Raw genomic sequence first — 19,859 nt, 5'->3', positions numbered from 1 at the left:
CCTCTCTGTTCCAGGCATTCATAGCCAAATTTCAACATGCCTTTGTTCAACTCACTTTTTTTAAAGAGTCCAAAGTGAAAGAAAAACTTTCCTGAGCCGATCACATGACGAGACATAGAGTCTCCCCTGTCAATCAAAGTGTTGCTCTAGGGAGGTCAAAACCCCTTGCTGGTTTCCTTGAAACTGCCTGCTTTCCTGTTCTTGTATACAAAGTCAACATCCAAAGATTTCAGCTATTTGCAGTCCACTGAAAATCCTTTTTCAGGTTTTTGTTTAAATACACAGAATTTTAAGATTTTAGTAAAAATAAAATCCTTTTAACAGACTGATGATGATTCCTCAGAAATGCCTGATGGAACAGAGTGGCAAAAATCAGATTGTACAAGTCAGCCACCACAGCACAAAACATGCCTGTCTCACATGCAGGACCCTCACCATGCAAAGGGCCACCAGCTGCCACACTTAATCCTTCCAACAGGCAATCACTTAGATATTTGGTCAGGTGTTAGATGTCACAGACAATCCATTGGCAAAATACACATGTTATTCACACATCATACAATGTATTCAACACATGTTATGCACTGGATTTTTATAATGTGCTGAGAATGTCTTTGCAATTGTGCAAAATTGGTAGAGTTGGAGGAAGTGCTGAAAAGTTTGTTTGCTGAAAGTGGTTTGGGCCAGTTTATTTGGTAAATAGAAACAGGAGGCTTTCTTAATATGGCATCTCAGGTCTTTTTTGATTTATTGATAGGATGTGCTCAATGCCGGCAAGGCCATATTTATTGGTCATCCCGAGTTGCCCTCAGTAGCTGATGGACCTTTTCCTTGAACTTGTCAGGTCCTCATGGTGATAGCACTGCCACAATGATGTAAAGTAGGGAATTCCATAATATTGACCTAACAGTGATAAAGAAATAGTGGTGCAGTCCAAGTCCTATCTGATATTACTACTTTGATGCCAAGAAGTCGGGATAGTATCTTGTTGGTTCCCTCACCATCCAACACAGATCCACTCTGACAGCTGTGACCTTCAGGTTCTTACAAATTTGTGGTGGAGGTTTAAGGCAATGACTTGAGTCTGCAGAGGAAATTACAGCTCACCCGCCATTGGATGTCAGACAAGCAGTCTGACAATACAGAGGCAGTGAAGGGGGAAAAAGAGATGGTGGTGGGATAGAATTGGGTGCCATCAGTGTACATATGATACTGACCCCACAAAAGCAGATGATGTTGCCAAAGATGTAGATGAGGAAGAGGAGGCCAAAATTAGATACTTAGAGGACTCCAGAGGTAATGGTGCAGGGTGGGAAGATAAGCCTTTGCTGAAGATGCCCTGGTTACAATTGAATAGGTGACACTGGAACCAAGCGAGTGTAATAACGCTTAGCAAGACAATGAAGGAAAGGCTTTTGAGGAGAGTGACGTCGTCAACCATGCTAAAGCCTGCAAAGAGGTTGAGGAGAACAGTAATGTACCACAGCCACAGTATAGTAAGTAATGAGATTACGTTTCAGTAATACAGTTGTCAAACAAGCGCCCCCATCTGCCAAGAATGAGGAAAGTTAATTTTGCCACATGAACATTGATTTTTAAACTGCTGATGGTGAAGAAAGAACTTGCTTTAAAAACAATTGGAGACTTTGGTTGGAGAGAGACATTAGCATATCAACAGACAAGTACTTCAAAGGAGCTATTCCCTGCTCCAATTTAATCCACAATGGACATTTGATTACCAGACATTGAAGCATTCCAGGTTAATTACTAAAATGGCTGAACACACAAACAGATGTAATCGGGCCAGTTTGGTCACATGACTGACTGACTGTTAGAGTTTTTTGAATTTGAGCTTCCAACAGAATTTTGAACTCAGAAAGCTGTTTTCTCCTGGACTGAGAACACCTCTCTCCTGTCTGCTCTCATCTCGCTCTCACCAGCTTTGGAAACCATTGAAGACATATGAACCTCAAGAGAGAAAACTCTCCTACAGTGAACAAGGTTTAAGAAGAATACTGGGCCCCAACGAAAAGTAAGAGCTGTTGACAATCAAAGACTGTACAGCAAGCTGGAAACACAGAAAGAGTAACAAGAACCCCCCTTTAGAGACTACCTCAAACCTCTCCATTTTAATTTTCTTCTCTTTTCTGTCCTTATTTGCATGTGTGTATCGCGTGTGCATGACAGCGTGGGTGTGTTGTATATCTGTAGGCGTTAGCCGTATTAGAGTTTAAGTTTAAGGTTTAATAAATTTCACTTTTCTTCTTGAAACCCAAAGAAAACCTAGTGTGCTCATTTCTTTGCCAAATAATTGGAAAGCTGTGAACAAGGATTCTCAAGGGGGAGCTCAAAGCACAGTTTGTTTAAAATTAAACCCCGTTACAATAAGACCAGGTGAAGACAGTAAACGACCTCTAGACACCTTTCTCACCCGGACATAACACAGTATATTGAATTGCATTACTTCCTTTCATAGGTGCAACTACTGAGGAGGAGGAATGAAGTGAATTTTTTTCGTCTACTTCTTGTACCTGCTCCAAATCCTGGAATTATGTTACTCCAATTGTTTTTACGGGGTGTGTCACTAAAGTCTTTGGTAACTATCACTACTGAAAGAGAATGGGGTAGAAATTTGGGTGTGCCCATTTCTGGCCAGGCAGGCATGCAGGTACCCTGCACCTGAATGATGAGGCCTGAAGTGCTTCATTTCCATCAAGCTGTTGTATTGCTGGGGAAGAGCTAACTGATGTTGCAGTGGCCCTCAGATAGGTGAAGCCTGGTGGGTGTTGGGTGTGGCAGGGGGTGGGGGGGGGGTTGTTATTTGGCAAAATTGAGGATGAGGGCAGAGGAGTGAAAAGTGGTGGCAATTTGCCCATATGCCAAAATGTGTATGCAAAAGACTAGATGCCTGTCTCAGAGGCATTTGCACTGCACAACAATTTTATTTCCTTTCCCAAGATTACTTTCAGCTAAAAATTGTCAAGCATTTCCAGCTCTCAAAAATGGTGTTGTGAGGCCCAGATTACAGGCCAGTGACTTTTTGGATCAGAGGGAGGCAAGGATATATTGTGATCTGCAATATTACCCAGAAAGTTGGGGGAAAAAAAAGAACAGCAATCTGTGTTTACCGGACAGTTGCCAAATTCCATTGTATATTCTCGATTAAATCAACATCTCACAGATTTCCATGGCAATCCATTAGCGTTTGACGTAGTGATCTGTAAGCCATATCTGCCATTGATCACATTTTGTGATGCTGAAATTGCTACTTAAACCACCGTCTGTGGCAAATTGGAAGAAGAGATCGAGATGCTCAACGGAGGAATACAGCTATTTAATAAATATTCCATTGATATATATGAACAGTATAGCTAATGAGTGCTATTAAATGTGATCTCTTCTGCTTTTTTAGACTCCAGGGACTGAATTTTTTGGTGCCGCCCAAGGAACCGGAAGCGGAAGGAACTGCTGTTTGGGCGAGGGAGTGGGCCGGGACATGCTATTCTAAGGTGGCCGGCCAATTAACTGCTGCCAGGCGGAGGAGGCACCCAGTGAGACATCACGCTGCTGGGAGTGCTTGCGCCATATTTAAAGGGTTGCCAGTACTACTTTGAATAGATATAGCCAGAAAGAAGCCTGAGAGGAAGAGCAGCCAAAGTAGGCCAATCCAAGCATGGCCCCACAGTTTAGTGATGCCTCCCTGCAGGTTCTACTCAAGGCCGCTCAGGAAAGGTGAGAAATCCTCTTCTCCAGGGATGGGAGGAGGTGACCAGCCTGCCAGACAAAGTAAGCCTGGACTAAGATCGCAGAGGAGCTCAGCAACTGTGGAGTCATCCCTAGAACCTGGCTGCAGTGCTGTGAGTAAATGCGACCCACCAAGGTAGGTGCACCACACTTTGCTCTCCTTAGGGGCATTCATATGGCAATGCTTAAGCGTGAGCTAGCTCGAAAAGGAATGCCAACCAGTCCCTGGCAACGGGGCCAGGCAGCATCATTTCCTGTCACAGACATGGCAACAGCTCTGTAAATGGCCCAACCCATCACATTTAACGCCTGCATGGCTGCTTCTGAATGGCCACATACAGAAAGCATTCCAGTGGCACCATCATGGACTGTCAGGCAGCCACCAGGACAGGCATTGACTATGTCTTTGTTGGGTGATTAACAATGCTGATGTATGTATTTGCAGGAGAGGACTGCCCACAATGCTAAGGAAAAGGTAAAGACTGGCAGTGGCCCCCCCATTCCTTGCAATCCTGACCTTCATGGAGGAGGAGGCTTTAGAACGCGGAGGACAGCTTGTGGGCCATTCCATCACAGATGGTGAGATAGGAGTGGAGGCATGAGAGAGTGAGTGCTCTAATAGATGGGCACAAGAAAGCCTCTGGCAAACAGGAGGCATAATACTAATGTACCCACCACAGGTCACATGGAGCTCCACACTAATAGTGGACTGAAAGGAATGATGAAATGCACATTATCCTCTAATTAATCTTCTCCCTTATGCAGGTCAAAGGCAGGAGCAGACAGCTCAGGAGACCCGGAGGCCAGCTGCCCACTTCTGAGGAGGAGGGAGTCTCAGAGGATGAACTGTCACATTATTCCTTCACATCTTCCACCAGCGCAGATACTCTCACATCGATGGGCATCCATTCGCAAGTAGATCTGGGATCACAGCACAGGCGTACCCGAGTAGCTAATGGAGGCTGTGACAGCCGAGGCCATTGACACTCGGAAGAGAGTTGGAGGGCACAGCGACGCTGAGCCTCAGGCTGATGACATGCCTCTGGAGTCATCAGCAAAGTATCAAATGCTGGATTTTCAGTGTGCATGGGGGAAAATCTGGCAGAGCTTCCAGAGCTTTGAGCACGCATTGCGGGTGATGGAGGAGTCCTTCCAGCCCATGAGTCCCGGTATGTCTCTGGCATGTGCGCTACTGGCATCCTCCATCGAGAAATCGGCCACCCTCATGGAGGGCAATAACCAACAAAGCATCCAGTGGATGCCGGAGATATGTGCAGATCTGCGTCCCATTGCCAACTCCATGAGCTCTGTGGAGGAAACTGCTGGGCAAGAGGGGGGACCGAGATGCCATGACTCACTGGCAAGTCCTTGCACTCCTCAGGTGAGATGGGAGGTACAGGTGTGCCTTGAAAGGGCAGAGAAACAGCTGCCTGATGCACCTGGAGACTGCTCTTGGCACTCCATGCGTGGACAGCTGCCCCTCGGCACCTCTGTCAGTGACTCCTGCATTTCTCTCAGAGACGATGGAAGAGAAAGCTCCTGCTTGTGCAGGAGGCCCTCAGTATGACGGGGCACTCCAGGCTTCAGGCAGCCAGAGGATGACAGCCAAGGTCATCCCAAGCCACTCAGCAGCAAGCTAAGCAGCCTGCCTCTACCTCAGTTAACAGCACAGGGGGCGCACCACGTAGGAGCACATGTAAGAGATTTAAGAAAAGCACCTAGCTACATTCAGGGTTCCTGGTTTACATTTTTTTTTGAAAGCATGCAGCCTTGCAATCTTTGGTTCCACCATTAAATATCTGATACGGCAAGGCATGCGGTCTCCTGATATTTCTTGTGGGCCGCTGGGACTTCAGGAGTATCCTAGCTCCATTAAACGGTTTGATGGATGACAGCACACCATGTGAGGTCCAGGCACTCCCCATGCTGCAGTGTGATGTCTCAGGTTCGGGTGAATGACGAGGTCAATGAAGGAGGCGGCAACAGGGCTCCAGAGTGCTAAGGCTTTATTGAATTGCATGGATCTGTCAGTAAGGATCATGTGAACCATGCCTGTATTAACACATCCCCAGTCTGTCTTGAACATATCTTGTGTCATCTTGCCTGTGATCCATGGGGCTCTCGAGCATCATCCTCCATCACCTTGTTGTTGGAGGAAGCAATGCACCCAATGATATCATTGTTCAAATACTTTTCCCTCTGGAGAGCAAGCTTGTGCAAGGCAGAGCACACCACCATGATACGCAAGACCCTTGCAGGGGCACACTGAAAGATTCCATCAGATCTACCCAGGCATCTGAACTGCATCTTCAGAAGTCCAATGGCCTGCTCGATGGTTGCTCGAGTCATCCCATGGCAAGTATATCTCTCCTCTGCATCAGTGCTTGGGCTCCTCTCAGGCGTGAGTCACTACATCTTCAAAGGGTAGCCCTTGTCGCCCAATATCCATCCTTTGAAGGCATGCGGGGGTCCTGAAAAGCTCTGGCACCTGGAACTACCTTAGTATGTAGGTGTGATGGCTGCTCCCTGGGAACCGTGCACACACCTGCAGGAAGCGCTTGAAGTGGTCGCAGACCAGTTGTACATTGAGCAAGTTGAAGCCCTTCCTGTTGATGAAGGCTGCTGCCTGGTCTGTGGGATCCTTGATGGCCACATGCATGCAGTCAATGATGCCCTGCACGAGGGGGAATCCAATGATGGCCTCAAATCTCACAGCCCCATCAGCCTGGATGTTTGGATCAGTACGAAAGGGCACGTATTGGCTAGCCTTCTTGAAGATGGCATTGGTGATCATCTTGCTGCAGCGATGAGCTGCAGACTGGTAGATTCCACACATATATCCAATGGATCCCTTGAATGTTCCTGAGGCATAGAAATTCAGAGCAACAGTGACCTTCAGCACCAGTGATATTGGGTGGCCACCACTTCCCATGGGGCTCAGCTCGTCCTCCACCATGGCACATAGCTGGAGAGGCGGAGTCTTTGGCGATGCTGCGACTCCAACATCTGAATGTAGCTGAGCCTTAATCTATAGGTCCTCTGTGGCGGGTTAACTTTTACACACAGGAGGCTGGTTGCATGCCCCTCTGCAGCCTTTTCCTCTATTCCCTCCACCCCCACCTCCCCCCCCCCACATCGAAGCTGGCACTCCCGCTGCCCCTCTGGTTGCTGCTGCCCTGTTGCCTGTGGCTGCAATTCTCTCCCTCTCTGCTGCTCCTCCTTACTGGAAGAACCAGGCCCCAGGCAACTTGGTTCACCAAGTTTTCAGGGCCTCTTTTCACCCCTGCTTTAACCCATGCAAGTGCCAGCTTCGATATGCCACTCTGGTGGTATGCCTCGCAGCTCTGGCACCTTAACCCCTTCTCCCTGCAGACTGTGCCAATGCCCGCAATATTCCACACTCCCTGCCAAGGCTTGCCAGGACTCATGATGGCTGCCATTTGCAGCCAGAACTAACCTCCCACTAGCTCACTATTTCCTGATACCTTACGAGGCTCTGAAGCCCCATAATTCTGATGCATTTCTAGAAAAATCCGAAAAACCTGGTAAATTTGAAGTGAATTGCCTTTTCAACAGGCTTCATTACATGCCCACCGCACGCAAGCACGAGGTCCTCCCACCATGCCAGCCGCCCTTCGGAATATCCGGTTCCCACATGAAGATGCCGGGCTCCCGTCCTGATATTCCAAGCCCTCCTCCCTCCCAGCCCCCTCCAATAGGCCAGGAAAATTTAGCCCTGGATCTCTAATGGTGTTGCTCGTGGTCAGTCAGACAATATGCTGCAGTGTCCTATAGAGCAGTCAAATATTATAAGGGCCATTGATTTATGATGATGCAAACTGCATTCTTATTTAAAAGTATTGCATTTGTATATCATATGATAAGGAGAGGATTATATCATGTGAAGGTACTGGTATATTTCAGGTATTGAGAATAAAACGAAAGTTGACTAAAAATAAAGAAATTAATTTAAAATAGAGAAAATGATAGAAATTGTATATAAATTGAAATGAGATGAATTTGATTGAAAAACCAGATGAAATTGTATATTGACAGTTTTTTTCTTACAGTTGTAAAGGTTTCGGAATGGATTCTAAAATTAATTAATATGAAATGTATTTAATAAAGTGTGTGCTTAAATATAGCAATATAATTTGTGTAGTGTATTATATGATGTGTGTGTTCAATTGAATTTATTTAGTGTATTGAGTACATATGTATGATAAAAATATTCATGAAACTCGAGAGTATGCTAGGGAAGATTGTATTTGTTGCTGACTGCCTAACAATGGGGTGAGTAGTGGGGAGGTACTAAACATTAAAGAAGGAAAGAGAAGAAGCGTTCCTGCTATTTAAGAATCGTGGCATAATGTAGAAAGGGATATATAGATATGGCAATCGTCCTTCTGGGTTATCACAACATTGGGTGGCGGGTGGGAGCAGGTCATTGGATATGTGAGCAGTGGGAGGAGCTTTTCAGGGATTGAGATTAGTGGGTGTGGTTTGTGTACATGTAGTACTGGTCTGAGATGTGGTAGTTCTAGAATAGTGGTATTAGGTTATGGGCCTATTGGGAAAGGGTTTCAAAATCTGGAAGCAACATGAAGTGGTAGGTTGGTGGCTCCACATTGTGGCAGTGTTAGAAGAGTGGTGCTGAGGTGTTATTTTCAGATCTTGAGTATGAAGGAGAGGGTCCTGAGAGCAATAGGAGTGGGGCTGATGGAGTGAGGTATTGGGCTGGGTCCATGAGTCTGAGAGCTGGGATTTTGAACTGTGACTGCACTTGGAAATGGGGAACCATAGGGCTGGATTCTATGAGATATCGGCAGCAAGCTCAAATGCCAAAAAGCCGCCGCAATCTTTAGCACGGCAACTCATTTAAATATCTGGGGCCATTTTTAAAGGGCAATCGGCCCTGTGGGGATATTTAAATTTTTAAAGACATATCCCCAAGGGTTACATAAATAAAGTTCTAATGCCCTTTTCCCACCCCCCCCCCATCCCCCCAATAACAATTACAGGAATTATATGCCCTTCCCCCCTCCCCCAATACAAAGCTTTTACATCTGACCTTCCCCCGCAAACTGCACAAGGTTTAAAGTACAACACTTCCCACCATCCCCTACACCCATGATATTTATTTGATCCCATCCTCCCCACCCCTCACTGATAAACTTACCTCCTCCCCTCTCCCCATCAGTCCCGCACCTCGTTTTCCCAGATGGGGATCTGAAGGCGCGGGAGTGCTGGCCGCTGCGACAAAGATCGTGGTGGGCCCTCAAGTTCGCGGATGAGTATATTTAAATTAATTAATTTTATTGATTTAAATATTCAAATTGTGGTCCCATTGCCCAGCGGTGGGGGGAGCTGCCATGGAGTCTCACTGCCGCCGGGAGGATCGGGCCAGGCCCTGCCGGCATCAAGATCCATGGCAGGCCTCATCTCCCCCATCCCCCGCTATGGATCATGAAATCAAGGGCTGCTTAAAATGCAGCCCATAGTGTCGGTGGACTGGAAGTGGAGTGATGAAGAATACGAGACAGTAGTGGACTGCTAAGGTGCTGCAGTGAGAAGGAAGATATGCGTGCTCGGTGAGGGGAAGAATCAACCAAACCTGGCAAGAGGGTGTTTGGGGAAAAGGAACTAGAGCTTGGGGATAGGAGCAATGAGAGAGCATGTAATGGTGTGTGGGGTAATGATCAGAGAGAACAGATGAGGATCTTGGGCAAAGTTGGCACAAAAGATTGTGGGAAATTAAGGGTACTTCGGGCAATGAAAGGCAGTAGGAGGGAGTGGAAGGAGGCTGAAAAACATGACCCTCAGGATGGGTAGGGCAACCAATTTCCCTCCACTCTCATCAAAGTACTACCAGTAAAACCAAAGAAGTGTATTAAGACATGGCAGCCACCAGATGGAGGGGGGTCTAGCAGTGCCCGCCTCCTTCTCTCCACTGACACTTTAACAGCAACAAACTTGTCCATAGCTTGTGCAGAGCCTTTTGCAAACATTTTGAGAAAACTCCCATCACCAAGCCTCACCTCCCCTCCCCCCCTCAAAAAAAACTTTAATCACGGCTACTTTTACTTCCTGCAGTGCTGTGGATGTCCTGCAGAATGCCAATGAATTTCTCTTCCTGGCAGAGGAAGGTAGCCTCTGCATGGCAAAGATCCCATCAGGAGGCTGCCCTACATCTGCAACTTAGCCTGAGCCAGGAAAATGGGTCAGGGTTGGGGTGGCAGACGAAGGGACTGCCCTCAATTACCTTGAGCATTGAAACCTTTCTGGAGAAGGATCCAGCCCAGTGCTATTACTCTGTTCTGAGGTTTTCTTTTTGCATTATTTTAAACTAATTTCATGAATCATTTTCATTACAACTCAATGAACCAGATCTCTCACCTTCCAGTGATTGGGCAGAAACGGTCTTTCCATGGTGTCCAAAGAATGCCAGTGCTCCTGATGCTTTCAACAACTCAGAACCGGAACTGTTCACCCTCTGATCCTTCACAGATTGGCTTTCGCAGAAGACGGGTGAGAGGGTCATTGGTGTGAGGTCACCACTTATGGAGCTGCAGGAATCATATGTAGACTTTGAGCAATGGCGTTCTGCCGTCACAAATGCTTCATTTGCTTGATCTGTACCCCTGTACAAAAATGAAAGAATGTAGGGTCATTTGAGAGAGATCAGGTCCAGCCACCACATCTATGATAGAAAGCAAACATATCTAGTTTCTTATCAAATTAATTTGTTTCAGAAGTTCCCCATTTAAAGATCCCTCCACCCCATCACCAGCACAGTTTCTAGGTTTCTTTATATAACAATGTGCTGTGATGTTTATGATTTTTCTGACTGCATATTTATCTAATTTCAAAGGAGTCAGGACAGAATCAAAAACTATTTGAAGATTTAATGACTGAAAGAAGGGCCTCAACCACTATTTGTGAGATAGATGATAATCACTGAACATTCAGGAACAGAAATGAAAAGCTATGTAATGAAGTTTGATAATTGGACACAATGGCCACCCAAAGGAGACTGGGAAGATAATTATAGGTATGAATGCAACCCCTGCCAATCTGTGACACATTACATTAATAACCAGGCCCTTGACCAAGCAGCTTTATCTGTTTTCCAGTTATCTAAAATAAAACAGAGATCATTCTGCTCTGTTCAGCATTACTTACGATTGGTATTTAAGCTTTCTGCGTAAGAGATAGTGAACAACATCATTGTCTGTCTGCATCAAGCTCATTAACACTTCATGCTGAAACTCTGGACCAACCTAGAAAAGGTAACAGTTCATAACAATGTATGTTGGAAAAACATAATTGTAATGCTTCTATCAGTGAATATACAGAGAATAATGGATACCCGGGAGCAAGTTACAGGCTGGGATGTAATTAAGGGGTTCAACAGTTTATATATATATTAAATAATGGACACTGGGAGTGATTTGCAAGCTGGAATCTAATTGCATGGCTTGACTGGTTTATATATAGAATAATAGATACCTGCATGTGAGTAACAGGCTGGAATCAAATCAGGGGTTAAAGTGAGGTTTGTTAAGAATACATACATACTCAAGCCTCCCCACCTCAACCTTTGGCCCCTCATGGAACCTCGCTTTGCATTACAATGAAAAAGAAATGTATTGGTATTCTTAAAATATACTCATTCTGTAAACATTTTGCAAAATTCAAATCTAAAATTACCCCAATTAGCATATTCACATCAGTTTCACATCTTTACTTTTTATCTATTTGGCCTGGAAGGGCTTAGGTTTAGTTTGTGTTATATTTTTGATAAGGAGTAAGATTCAGTTCACAAATTCAGCAGTAGATGCACTGAGGTGGGACAGAAATAGATGATGTTATGGAGATAGAATTAGGTGGATTTGGTGATGGAGGGGATATTCGATCAGATCTCTGTTGTGACCTTGTCACTTCCTTCTAAACGCAGGGATCCCCATGGGATGGTCCAACCATTTACAGTGGCGACACGCAGCCTCCAGGTCACACAATTTTCTGTCTCTTCCCAACTGCAATAGGTGGGAAGTCAGTCAGGAAGAATTAAATAGGCTCCTGGAATTAAAATACCCCAGACTTAATTTCTTAAACTGCACATGAGTTTCTACTGCACCTATTGGATCCCGAGTAGAGCTTCCGACCTTCACCATCACAAAAAAAACGCCTAATTCTGCCTCCATAACATTGCTCACCTTCATCCTACCTCAGTTCATCTGCTGCTGAAACCCTCATCTGTGCTTTTGCCACCTTCATACTTGACCATTCTGATATCTCCTGGATGACCTCTCATTCTACATCCTTCATAAAAATCTGCTTATCCAAAACTCTGTTGGTCATAATCTATCCCACACCAAACCTTTCTCACAAATCATTCATTTCCATTACAGACCCACAGTGGCTCCTGGTCCTGCAACACATCTAATTTAAAATTCTTACCCTCATGTTTAAATCCCTTCATGGCCTTCCCCTCTCTTTCTCTAAATCCCTTTCGAATTAAAATGTGAAATCAACTTTGAACTTTAATGTATGGTGTTCTTTTCTCTAGGGATATTGCTTCAACATTGATAAGTGTGCTTTCAGTCATCTAGGCCCTATGCTCTGGAATTGCCTCCTAAACCTCTCTTTTAAGGCCCATTCTTAAAACCCTTGTCTTTGAGCAAGTTTTTGGTCACTTCTTTAAAAGCCTCCTTCTTTGACTCACCATACTTTTTGTCTGCTTGCCACTTTAAAACGCCTTGGGATGTTTTTCTATGTTAAAGTTGCTATATAATTGCAAGTTGTTGTTGTAAAATGAAAATGTGATACTGGTGTAGTAATGGGATTCTGTAGGGGAATTTTGCTGTGTTGCTCAACTGGGTGGAAATGGCATGCATTTGTATTGGTGTCACTGGATAGTAATCAGGAGCAGAAACCCACGATGAACATTTCTCCTTTCCTAAGCAGAGGCACTGAGTCTGGGAATTGCAGTTTTTCCACAATAGTCCAGGATTCACATCTAGGTTTTCCTGGTCTGTAATGATTCAGTGCCATGACATATAATGCATTTGTTCACTGAGTCATTAGGAAGGCTGATACTCAATGTTTTATGTGTTTATTTGCATTTAACTGTTCTGAAGGGGTCGGAAAGTGTTAGAAGAAGCTATCCTGCTCCCTCCAGATGTTGAGAACATTTTTCATTTCCCATCTGATAACAGAAGATAGAAATAGAAACAACTGAGGGAAATGTTTGTGGGACTACCGGAATTACTGTAAAAACACAGAGACAAGCCTTGGCAATCGTGTATCATGTGGCAATGAATGACACATTCCAACATTTACATGAATGAAAATGTGAAATCAACATTGAACTTTAAGGAATGGTGTTCTTTTCTCTAGGGATATTGCAATCTCTCTTTGAACAGAAGAGTCTGTTTCCTTAGCACCATCCAGAAATAGACTGCTCCTCTCCCTTGCTGAAGGTGCGAACTTTGGCCAGAGTACAATTCCGGCCAGGATCTCACCCAAGTGTTGATTCTTCATTTATGAGAAATGCTCAGCAAAAGCAGGTATATATTCCTGGCATCAGAGAAAAGAGGCTTTCATCTCACCAGTCTGGGCAGATTTCAAATGAACATTCTCAAGGCTAAAGTAGCTGGGAATTCTTCTTTGGGCCAAGAGTGGTAGCAGAGCATGAATTTGATTACTCACACTGGGTCAGAGGTCATTAGAGATCCACAACAGACTCCCAGTGGGATTTCCACTACCAAGAGAAAGTCACCAGTGCCAAGAGAAGAATCTCGATGGTGTTGGTGAGGAGGGGCAGGACTGTCCTGAAGGTTAGAATCTATTTCCCACTGAAGGCCTTGACCAAGACCCGAGGCTTCAGCAGGCCAGTGTTGGGGTCAGAATGAAAGAGGGGGTGTCTACAAGGTCCTCTCTTTCTATGTGGGCACATCATAGCTATTACTGCCTCTTTCTGGGGCCTGCCATCACCTTCCCCATGGTAGCCCTGGGAAGTGCCAGTAACATGGATGGATGGGACAGAAATCCACCAGGGAACCAGGTTGGACCCCTCCTGGCATTTACGTGTGGTCGGTGGGGAAATAAGAGAACACTGTGGTTCTGGCAGGAGTGGAGGGGGGATATATAGGTCAGGTGGTGAGGTGGTGGTATGTGTCACCACCCACACTTTTCTCCATTCTCCACCCAATTTCAGACAGGATCCTCGAAGGGAATGTCTTTAATCCACTTAGTCATTCAATCTTTTATTAAATTTCAAATTCTTCATTTCTGCCAATTAACATCAACAATTGCAAATTTTCAGCTTTACTTTTACATTGATAGTTGTATTGTTTCTACTGGCAAGAAAAGGAACTCATTGCTGAATTGCATCAAAGTTATCCTTTAGTCAAGCAAGGAGGAAACCCATGAAGTGAAAGGGCTAATTACTGCATCAACATAAAAACAAAAGATCTTTACACTCTTCTCTAATGGGTAAGAAGTTGGTTTAGACTATTGATATTATAAATAGTTAATCATCTCAGTTTGAATTCTTCTAGTATATTCAAAACTTAGCTTTATACTACAATATATACATGACAGATTTACTCTTTATACAGACCACAGCTGTACAGTATATAATATTTCTCAGTGTGTCCAACACTGGATCAGCTTTCCTTCCATTAGTATGTAGCTCCAGATAGGGACTGTGCCCTTTGCTGCAGCTGTGTCTGCATGGGTTTTCGCCGGGTACTCCGGTTTCCTCCCACCACCAAAGACTTGCAGGTTGATAGGTAAATTGGCCATTATAAATTGCCCCTAGTATAGGTAGGTGGTAGGAGAATATAGGGACAGGTGGGTTAGTGTAGGATTAGTATAAATGGGTGGTTGATGGTCGGCACAGACTCGGTGGGCCGAAGGGCCTGTTTCAGTGCTATATCTCTAAATAAATTAAAAATAAAATATAATATAATCTTCCAGACTGGCCATTTTTGCTCAATGCCTTTTAAGAGCACAGGATTTCACTGGTTACATTGATACTTCAGGAAACTTGCTGCCAACTTCACTGCTCCTTAGGTTGTCAGGTCTGGCTGGATATATTCCTGGAGGTTTTATCGTGTGACATTTGATCAAGTGAAATTTTCCCATGGTTTGCGAATGTTATTCCATTCACTTTCTAATGTTGGGTCCCTTGTGCTTGTGTGTTTGCACGTAATGGTATTTTAGAAGAAAAAACAAGAACAGTAAAAGAACACTTATTTTGTGTGCAGGTATTAAGTTATTTTGTAACCATCTTATCTATTCCAAAGACAATATTTTGTAAGCACCCACATTTTTAGGATTCCACCAGTCCAAGCCATTTTTCTAAATTTAGAAGAGGAGTTATGATTTTATAGCCAGTTTTATTCCCTATATAAGTTTGGAATATTTTTGTACATGTTAATATTTGTACAGTTACTTAATTACTGACCTAAAAGTGTCATGTTGACTGAATTTTATTTCAAATGAAGCTTGTTTAAGCTCAACAAATATTTGTGTAAGATTCCTAGCTTGATCAGCTGCTTGGGATAGGGCAGGAAAGTGGGGTTGTAGAAGTTCAGCATGATCCAAATGAATGGCAGAGCAGGCTCAAGGGGCTGTATGGCCTATTCCAGCTCCTAATTTTTCTGCTTCCATGGAATATCGAACAATGTAGTGCAGTCCAGTGGTTTTATGTTTATATTCTATTTGTACAACATATTTTTGCTGAGAAATATAGTTTGAAGTTAATTCTGTATTTAAAATTTGTTTAAACCAGTCCTTTTTATTTGTGGCTGAAAATATTTTGTGAATCCATTTCACCTTGTGTCCAGTTTGGACTCAGTCCAAACATGGCTGCCCTAATCTTGCTGCTAATGCGATTTCCCCAGTGTTGTCCAGTATGCACCACTGACTGCAGCCTGTCATGGGTTCTCCTTTGTGACACTGAGGCAGCATGGGTTTGGCACCAGAAATTGGAGCTGTTGCACAAGACATCTTGTGCACACATGCTGTCAACTCTACCCGTGTAATTTCCTCCGGATTGCCAGCAGCAGTGCCCAGGTGTTGCGGTCAGGTGAGGAAGGCTCAGAAGGCTTCCCTCTTTTCCCTCTCCTTGTTTGACCACAACAGGTTTAATTTTTTTTTTGAAAGTTGATGTACTGGCCAATTCAGTAGGTGTTTGTGTCTTGTTATGATTATCATAAGTAAGTAATCAATCAGGCAGGTTTTCCTGATTTAAAAAAAGAAAGGCTAACTTTATTATACTTAAACCAAACTAATTAAAATAATAAACTAAATGCCAACTTTCACTCACATACACACACTAGAGGTCCACACACCCACAAATAGGTTACAGAGTGGAGAAGGGTAGATTGGTTGAGTTAGAGTCCATAAAAAAAAAGTATACAGTCTGTGGAGTTTGGTGATTAGGCTAGCTTCTCACTGAATTTGGTCATCCTGCAGCTTTTAGTTTGAAGAGGTAGATGACAGATTTGGTGGGTCTCTTGGAGACAGCGATGTGGATGATTTCCTCCAACGGGGTTTCTGATTGTAGCCGGAGTATGCAAAGGTGGTCAGTCAACAAGCAGGATTTGAAACTTGCAAGCTAGAATGGAGAGAAAGAGAGGGATCCACTTGGGTCTGCACGTGTCAGAGCCCAGATGTTTCTCCTTGCTGCTGCACAGAGTCACCAGTTTAAAACCACAAATGGGGTGGGGCTTGTTACATGCCAGTCACTCAGTGATTCAAGCATAGTAGTTAGCAAGATTTCTTCCTTTCAAAAGAAAAAGAACAAGCAGTTCCCTTAAACTTCCCATTCCCTTATTCTTGATAAGCAAAAGGGTGAAAGGTTATTGGGGCTAGGCGGGAATGTGGAGTTGAGATTACAATCATATCAGCCATGATCTTATTGAATTGCAGTGCAGGCTCGAGAGGCCAAGTGGCCTACTCCTGCTCCTAATTCGTATGTTCGTATGTTCCTGGGTCTTGGTTCTTTCTGGGATGAGCAGAGATTTTGTCTCCCTCTCACAGGCCTTGCAATGTAGGATATAGTGTTGCAAATTGGAAGGCCATCTTAAGCTGCTAGTAAAGTCATCTTTTATCTGTTTCTTTTAAAATTTCTTTGAAAAAATATAAATTCAGATCTCCAGTCAGTGGATTAAAGAAAATTATCATTCAACAAAGCAAGTTGGCGTGACATAGGAAACTCCCAAATAAAAGCAAAATACTGCGGATGCTGGAAATCTGAAACAAAAACAAGAAATGCTGGAATCACTCAGCAGGTCTGGCAGCATCTGTGGAAAGAGAAGCAGAGTTAACGTTTCGGGTCAGTGACCCTTCCCAAATAATCCTGGTTGTTCCTCCTGTAAAGTTACCGAGTAAGACATTCATCCTACCTGTAACTTACACCATTATGCATTCCACAACCTGCAATTATTCTCATTTTGCAGCATTGCAATACTTGTATATGACGTCATTATGAAACGGAACAACGGAAATGATACTCAGCTATTCCCGAACAAATGTGATTACTAATCTCTATCCAGAACAGAATCAGTCCTGCATTAAGGAGCAAGGGTACTTCAGCATGACAGATCTGATCCATTGGAATTCCATGCGAGAGGAACTCGTTTATAACATTACACGAAATGTTCTTTGTGATAATCGGAATTATCCAATATTTTATTTTGATCAGCTGATTTAACACAAAGAGTTCTGTCAATTAGACAACTGGGAGTGTCAGAGTTTTGTCCTTCACATTAATCAGTTATGAGTCAATACTATTTAGAGAATTAAATTTCACTGACAAACTAAATATGATTTCAATAACATCAGGCACTCAAGAAGGAGCAGAAAAATAACAATTTTGCAGGAGGAGATAATATTTACTTCATGTTTTTAAGGGAGTTCCCTGTAGCTACATAGAGAAAAGAAAACAAGAATGTAGGCATTTGGCCTAACCTCAACCTTACACTCAACATAAAACTAGAAATCTGTGCGAGAAAAAGTGAAGCGCTCGCAGCTGAATATTTTCCTGTTAGTTCATTACTGTATCCTTAAATAGCCTCCTTTACTTTCTTCAAGCAGGGCTTAATGGATGCCCTAAGCTGGAAGGCAATACAGGTCCTGGGGCATGCTGAAGTCTGTTGAGATTACAATGCTCCTCATTTGTGGAATAATAATCATGAACGTTCACTGAGGCAATGATTTTCACTTTCACCAGATCCAAAATGGTGGTTTCTGTTTTACCATAAAACATAACTTGTGCTATAATTGCAAAAATGGCAAGCATAAACAATAGTCATACTTATCCTGTGCCATGTTTAAGTCCAGTTGCAGGAAGCTGGTACAATCAGATAGTTGCAATCACCTCCCCTATCCCTCTGAAACACTTAGTCCCCAATATTCCTCACATCCCACCTTCCCTCCCATTATGCTGTGCACCAGAAGTGTACTCCTCCTGAACTGAACCTGCCAGGTTTTTAGCATGGCCCAGATATGCCTCCCAGCACAGGTATTATGCCTTAGACAGGGGCTGCACCCAGAATCTAGGATAGAAGGCCAGCCAGGGAAGCATTAGCAACCACCAGTATGAGGCCTTTTCTGCTGACTACCAATAGCAGCCAGAAGTCTTCCAGCCCTAAAGATCCAATGGGTCCCTGTGGAAAAAAAAGGCTACTTACCTTTTTAGGCCCCCTTAGTTTTGCTGCCTGCTCTCCTGATCAGAATGGGACAAACAAAAGGGATAGCAACAGCTTCTTTAGACATTTTTCCAAAGGAGCACCCAACTGGCTTTTGCAGAAGTAAGTGAAGTGAAAGTGTTGTTAGGCCCATCCACTTATTCCCATGTAATTTCAAAGCCTCCACTTGTTGTAGGGAATATTGGGGCAACATACAGGGGGCATAGACCTGATGTCATATATCTCCTGACCCTTTTTTTCTCTCATTTGCCAGGGGCACAGGAGCAGAATATTGGGTCCTGATCATTAAAGACTTGAGCAAACACAAGAAGAATGTCTGGTATCTGTCGAGCTCGGATAGATGCAATCACCTCCCCTATCCCTCTGAAACACTTAGGCCCCAATATTCCTCACCTCCCCCCCTCCCCTCTGCAAAGTATTTAGCACTTTCAGGAAAGTAGGAGAGAGGGAAAGAATTTACAGAAAAAAATGGCAATTTTATACCATACTCACTATAAACAGGGTTGTGTAGTTCTCGATCATTTTTTGGACCACCCCAATGACAGCTGAGCTTTCCTCTACTTGAGCTGCCTGCACACTGTAGTCTTTGTCAGAAATGTTCTCTCTCTGAAGGAGGTTTGGGCCAAAGATGGTGGCGAGATTGACAGCAGTCATTTTGTTTCCAGTCATCTAAAAAAGTAACAAATAAAGAAACAATCACCTTATCTGTGGCATCACTGTTTATTACAGGGATGCCTAGTCGAATATTATTCATCAACTGGAACAAACTGGACAGAATATCATAGCCAGTGTGTCTCAATTTCCACTTCTGGTGGGTGAAACCCCAGTTCTGTAGCAGACATGTATAAAACTGGATCCACATTATATGCATGCTTTTTTTTTACAGTCTTCTGTCACACCTTCCATCATTACAAGATAAATATACAGCTCATCCATTTAGAAAAAAACAAATGTTGCCCCCGCCATGCACCCAGATTTTAAAAAATACTTCCAGAGCTTTTCCCCCAACTGCCATACCTGGAAATTAATCCCATCTTTATGTGATGAAAAACTATGTGATATCAGTCCCGAATTTGTATTTTACCAGAAGGGTCTTGTGGTCCTATTGCTACTGTTTAATTTGAAGTACTGATAAGACTCCCTTACTACCTACATACCCTACCCTCTTCCACTCTGTTACCTTCACCTTGTGCCTCATGGTAAAGCAAACCTTTCTTCTGGATACTTCATAGATTCACTCTGCAACTTCCTCTTCTCTGGTCCTGCACCAATCATAACACTTTTGCTGCTGCTTGACCATCCATCAACAGATCTGCCTTGAAAACTTTGAGATCTATCAGGTCAAAAATATCCAATATTTCAAGATCATCCTGGAGAGCAAGCAGAACCCCA

At 43.7% G+C, this 19,859-nt stretch overlaps 1 protein-coding gene across 3 annotated transcripts in view; it reads right to left on the bottom strand.

The window, feature by feature from the left end:
* arhgap36 (Rho GTPase activating protein 36) overlaps positions 1-19,859 on the bottom strand; it is a 325,482-nt gene that overhangs the window by 7,983 nt on the left and 297,640 nt on the right. For all 3 annotated transcript variants that reach the window (XM_068047533.1, XM_068047531.1, XM_068047532.1), the window contains exons 9-11: positions 18,960-19,136; positions 10,927-11,024; positions 10,141-10,385 (exon numbers count right to left, since the gene is read on the bottom strand). In XM_068047533.1, coding sequence (XP_067903634.1) covers positions 10,141-10,385; positions 10,927-11,024; positions 18,960-19,136 — 520 coding nt within the window. The remainder of the gene's footprint in view (positions 1-10,140; positions 10,386-10,926; positions 11,025-18,959; positions 19,137-19,859) is intronic.

This window comes from Heterodontus francisci, chromosome 15 (assembly GCF_036365525.1).
Source record: "Heterodontus francisci isolate sHetFra1 chromosome 15, sHetFra1.hap1, whole genome shotgun sequence".
Classification (NCBI taxonomy): domain Eukaryota; kingdom Metazoa; phylum Chordata; class Chondrichthyes; order Heterodontiformes; family Heterodontidae; genus Heterodontus; species Heterodontus francisci.
Note: the sequence above shows the minus strand (reverse complement) of the source record. Positions and strands in the feature narration are given on the sequence as shown.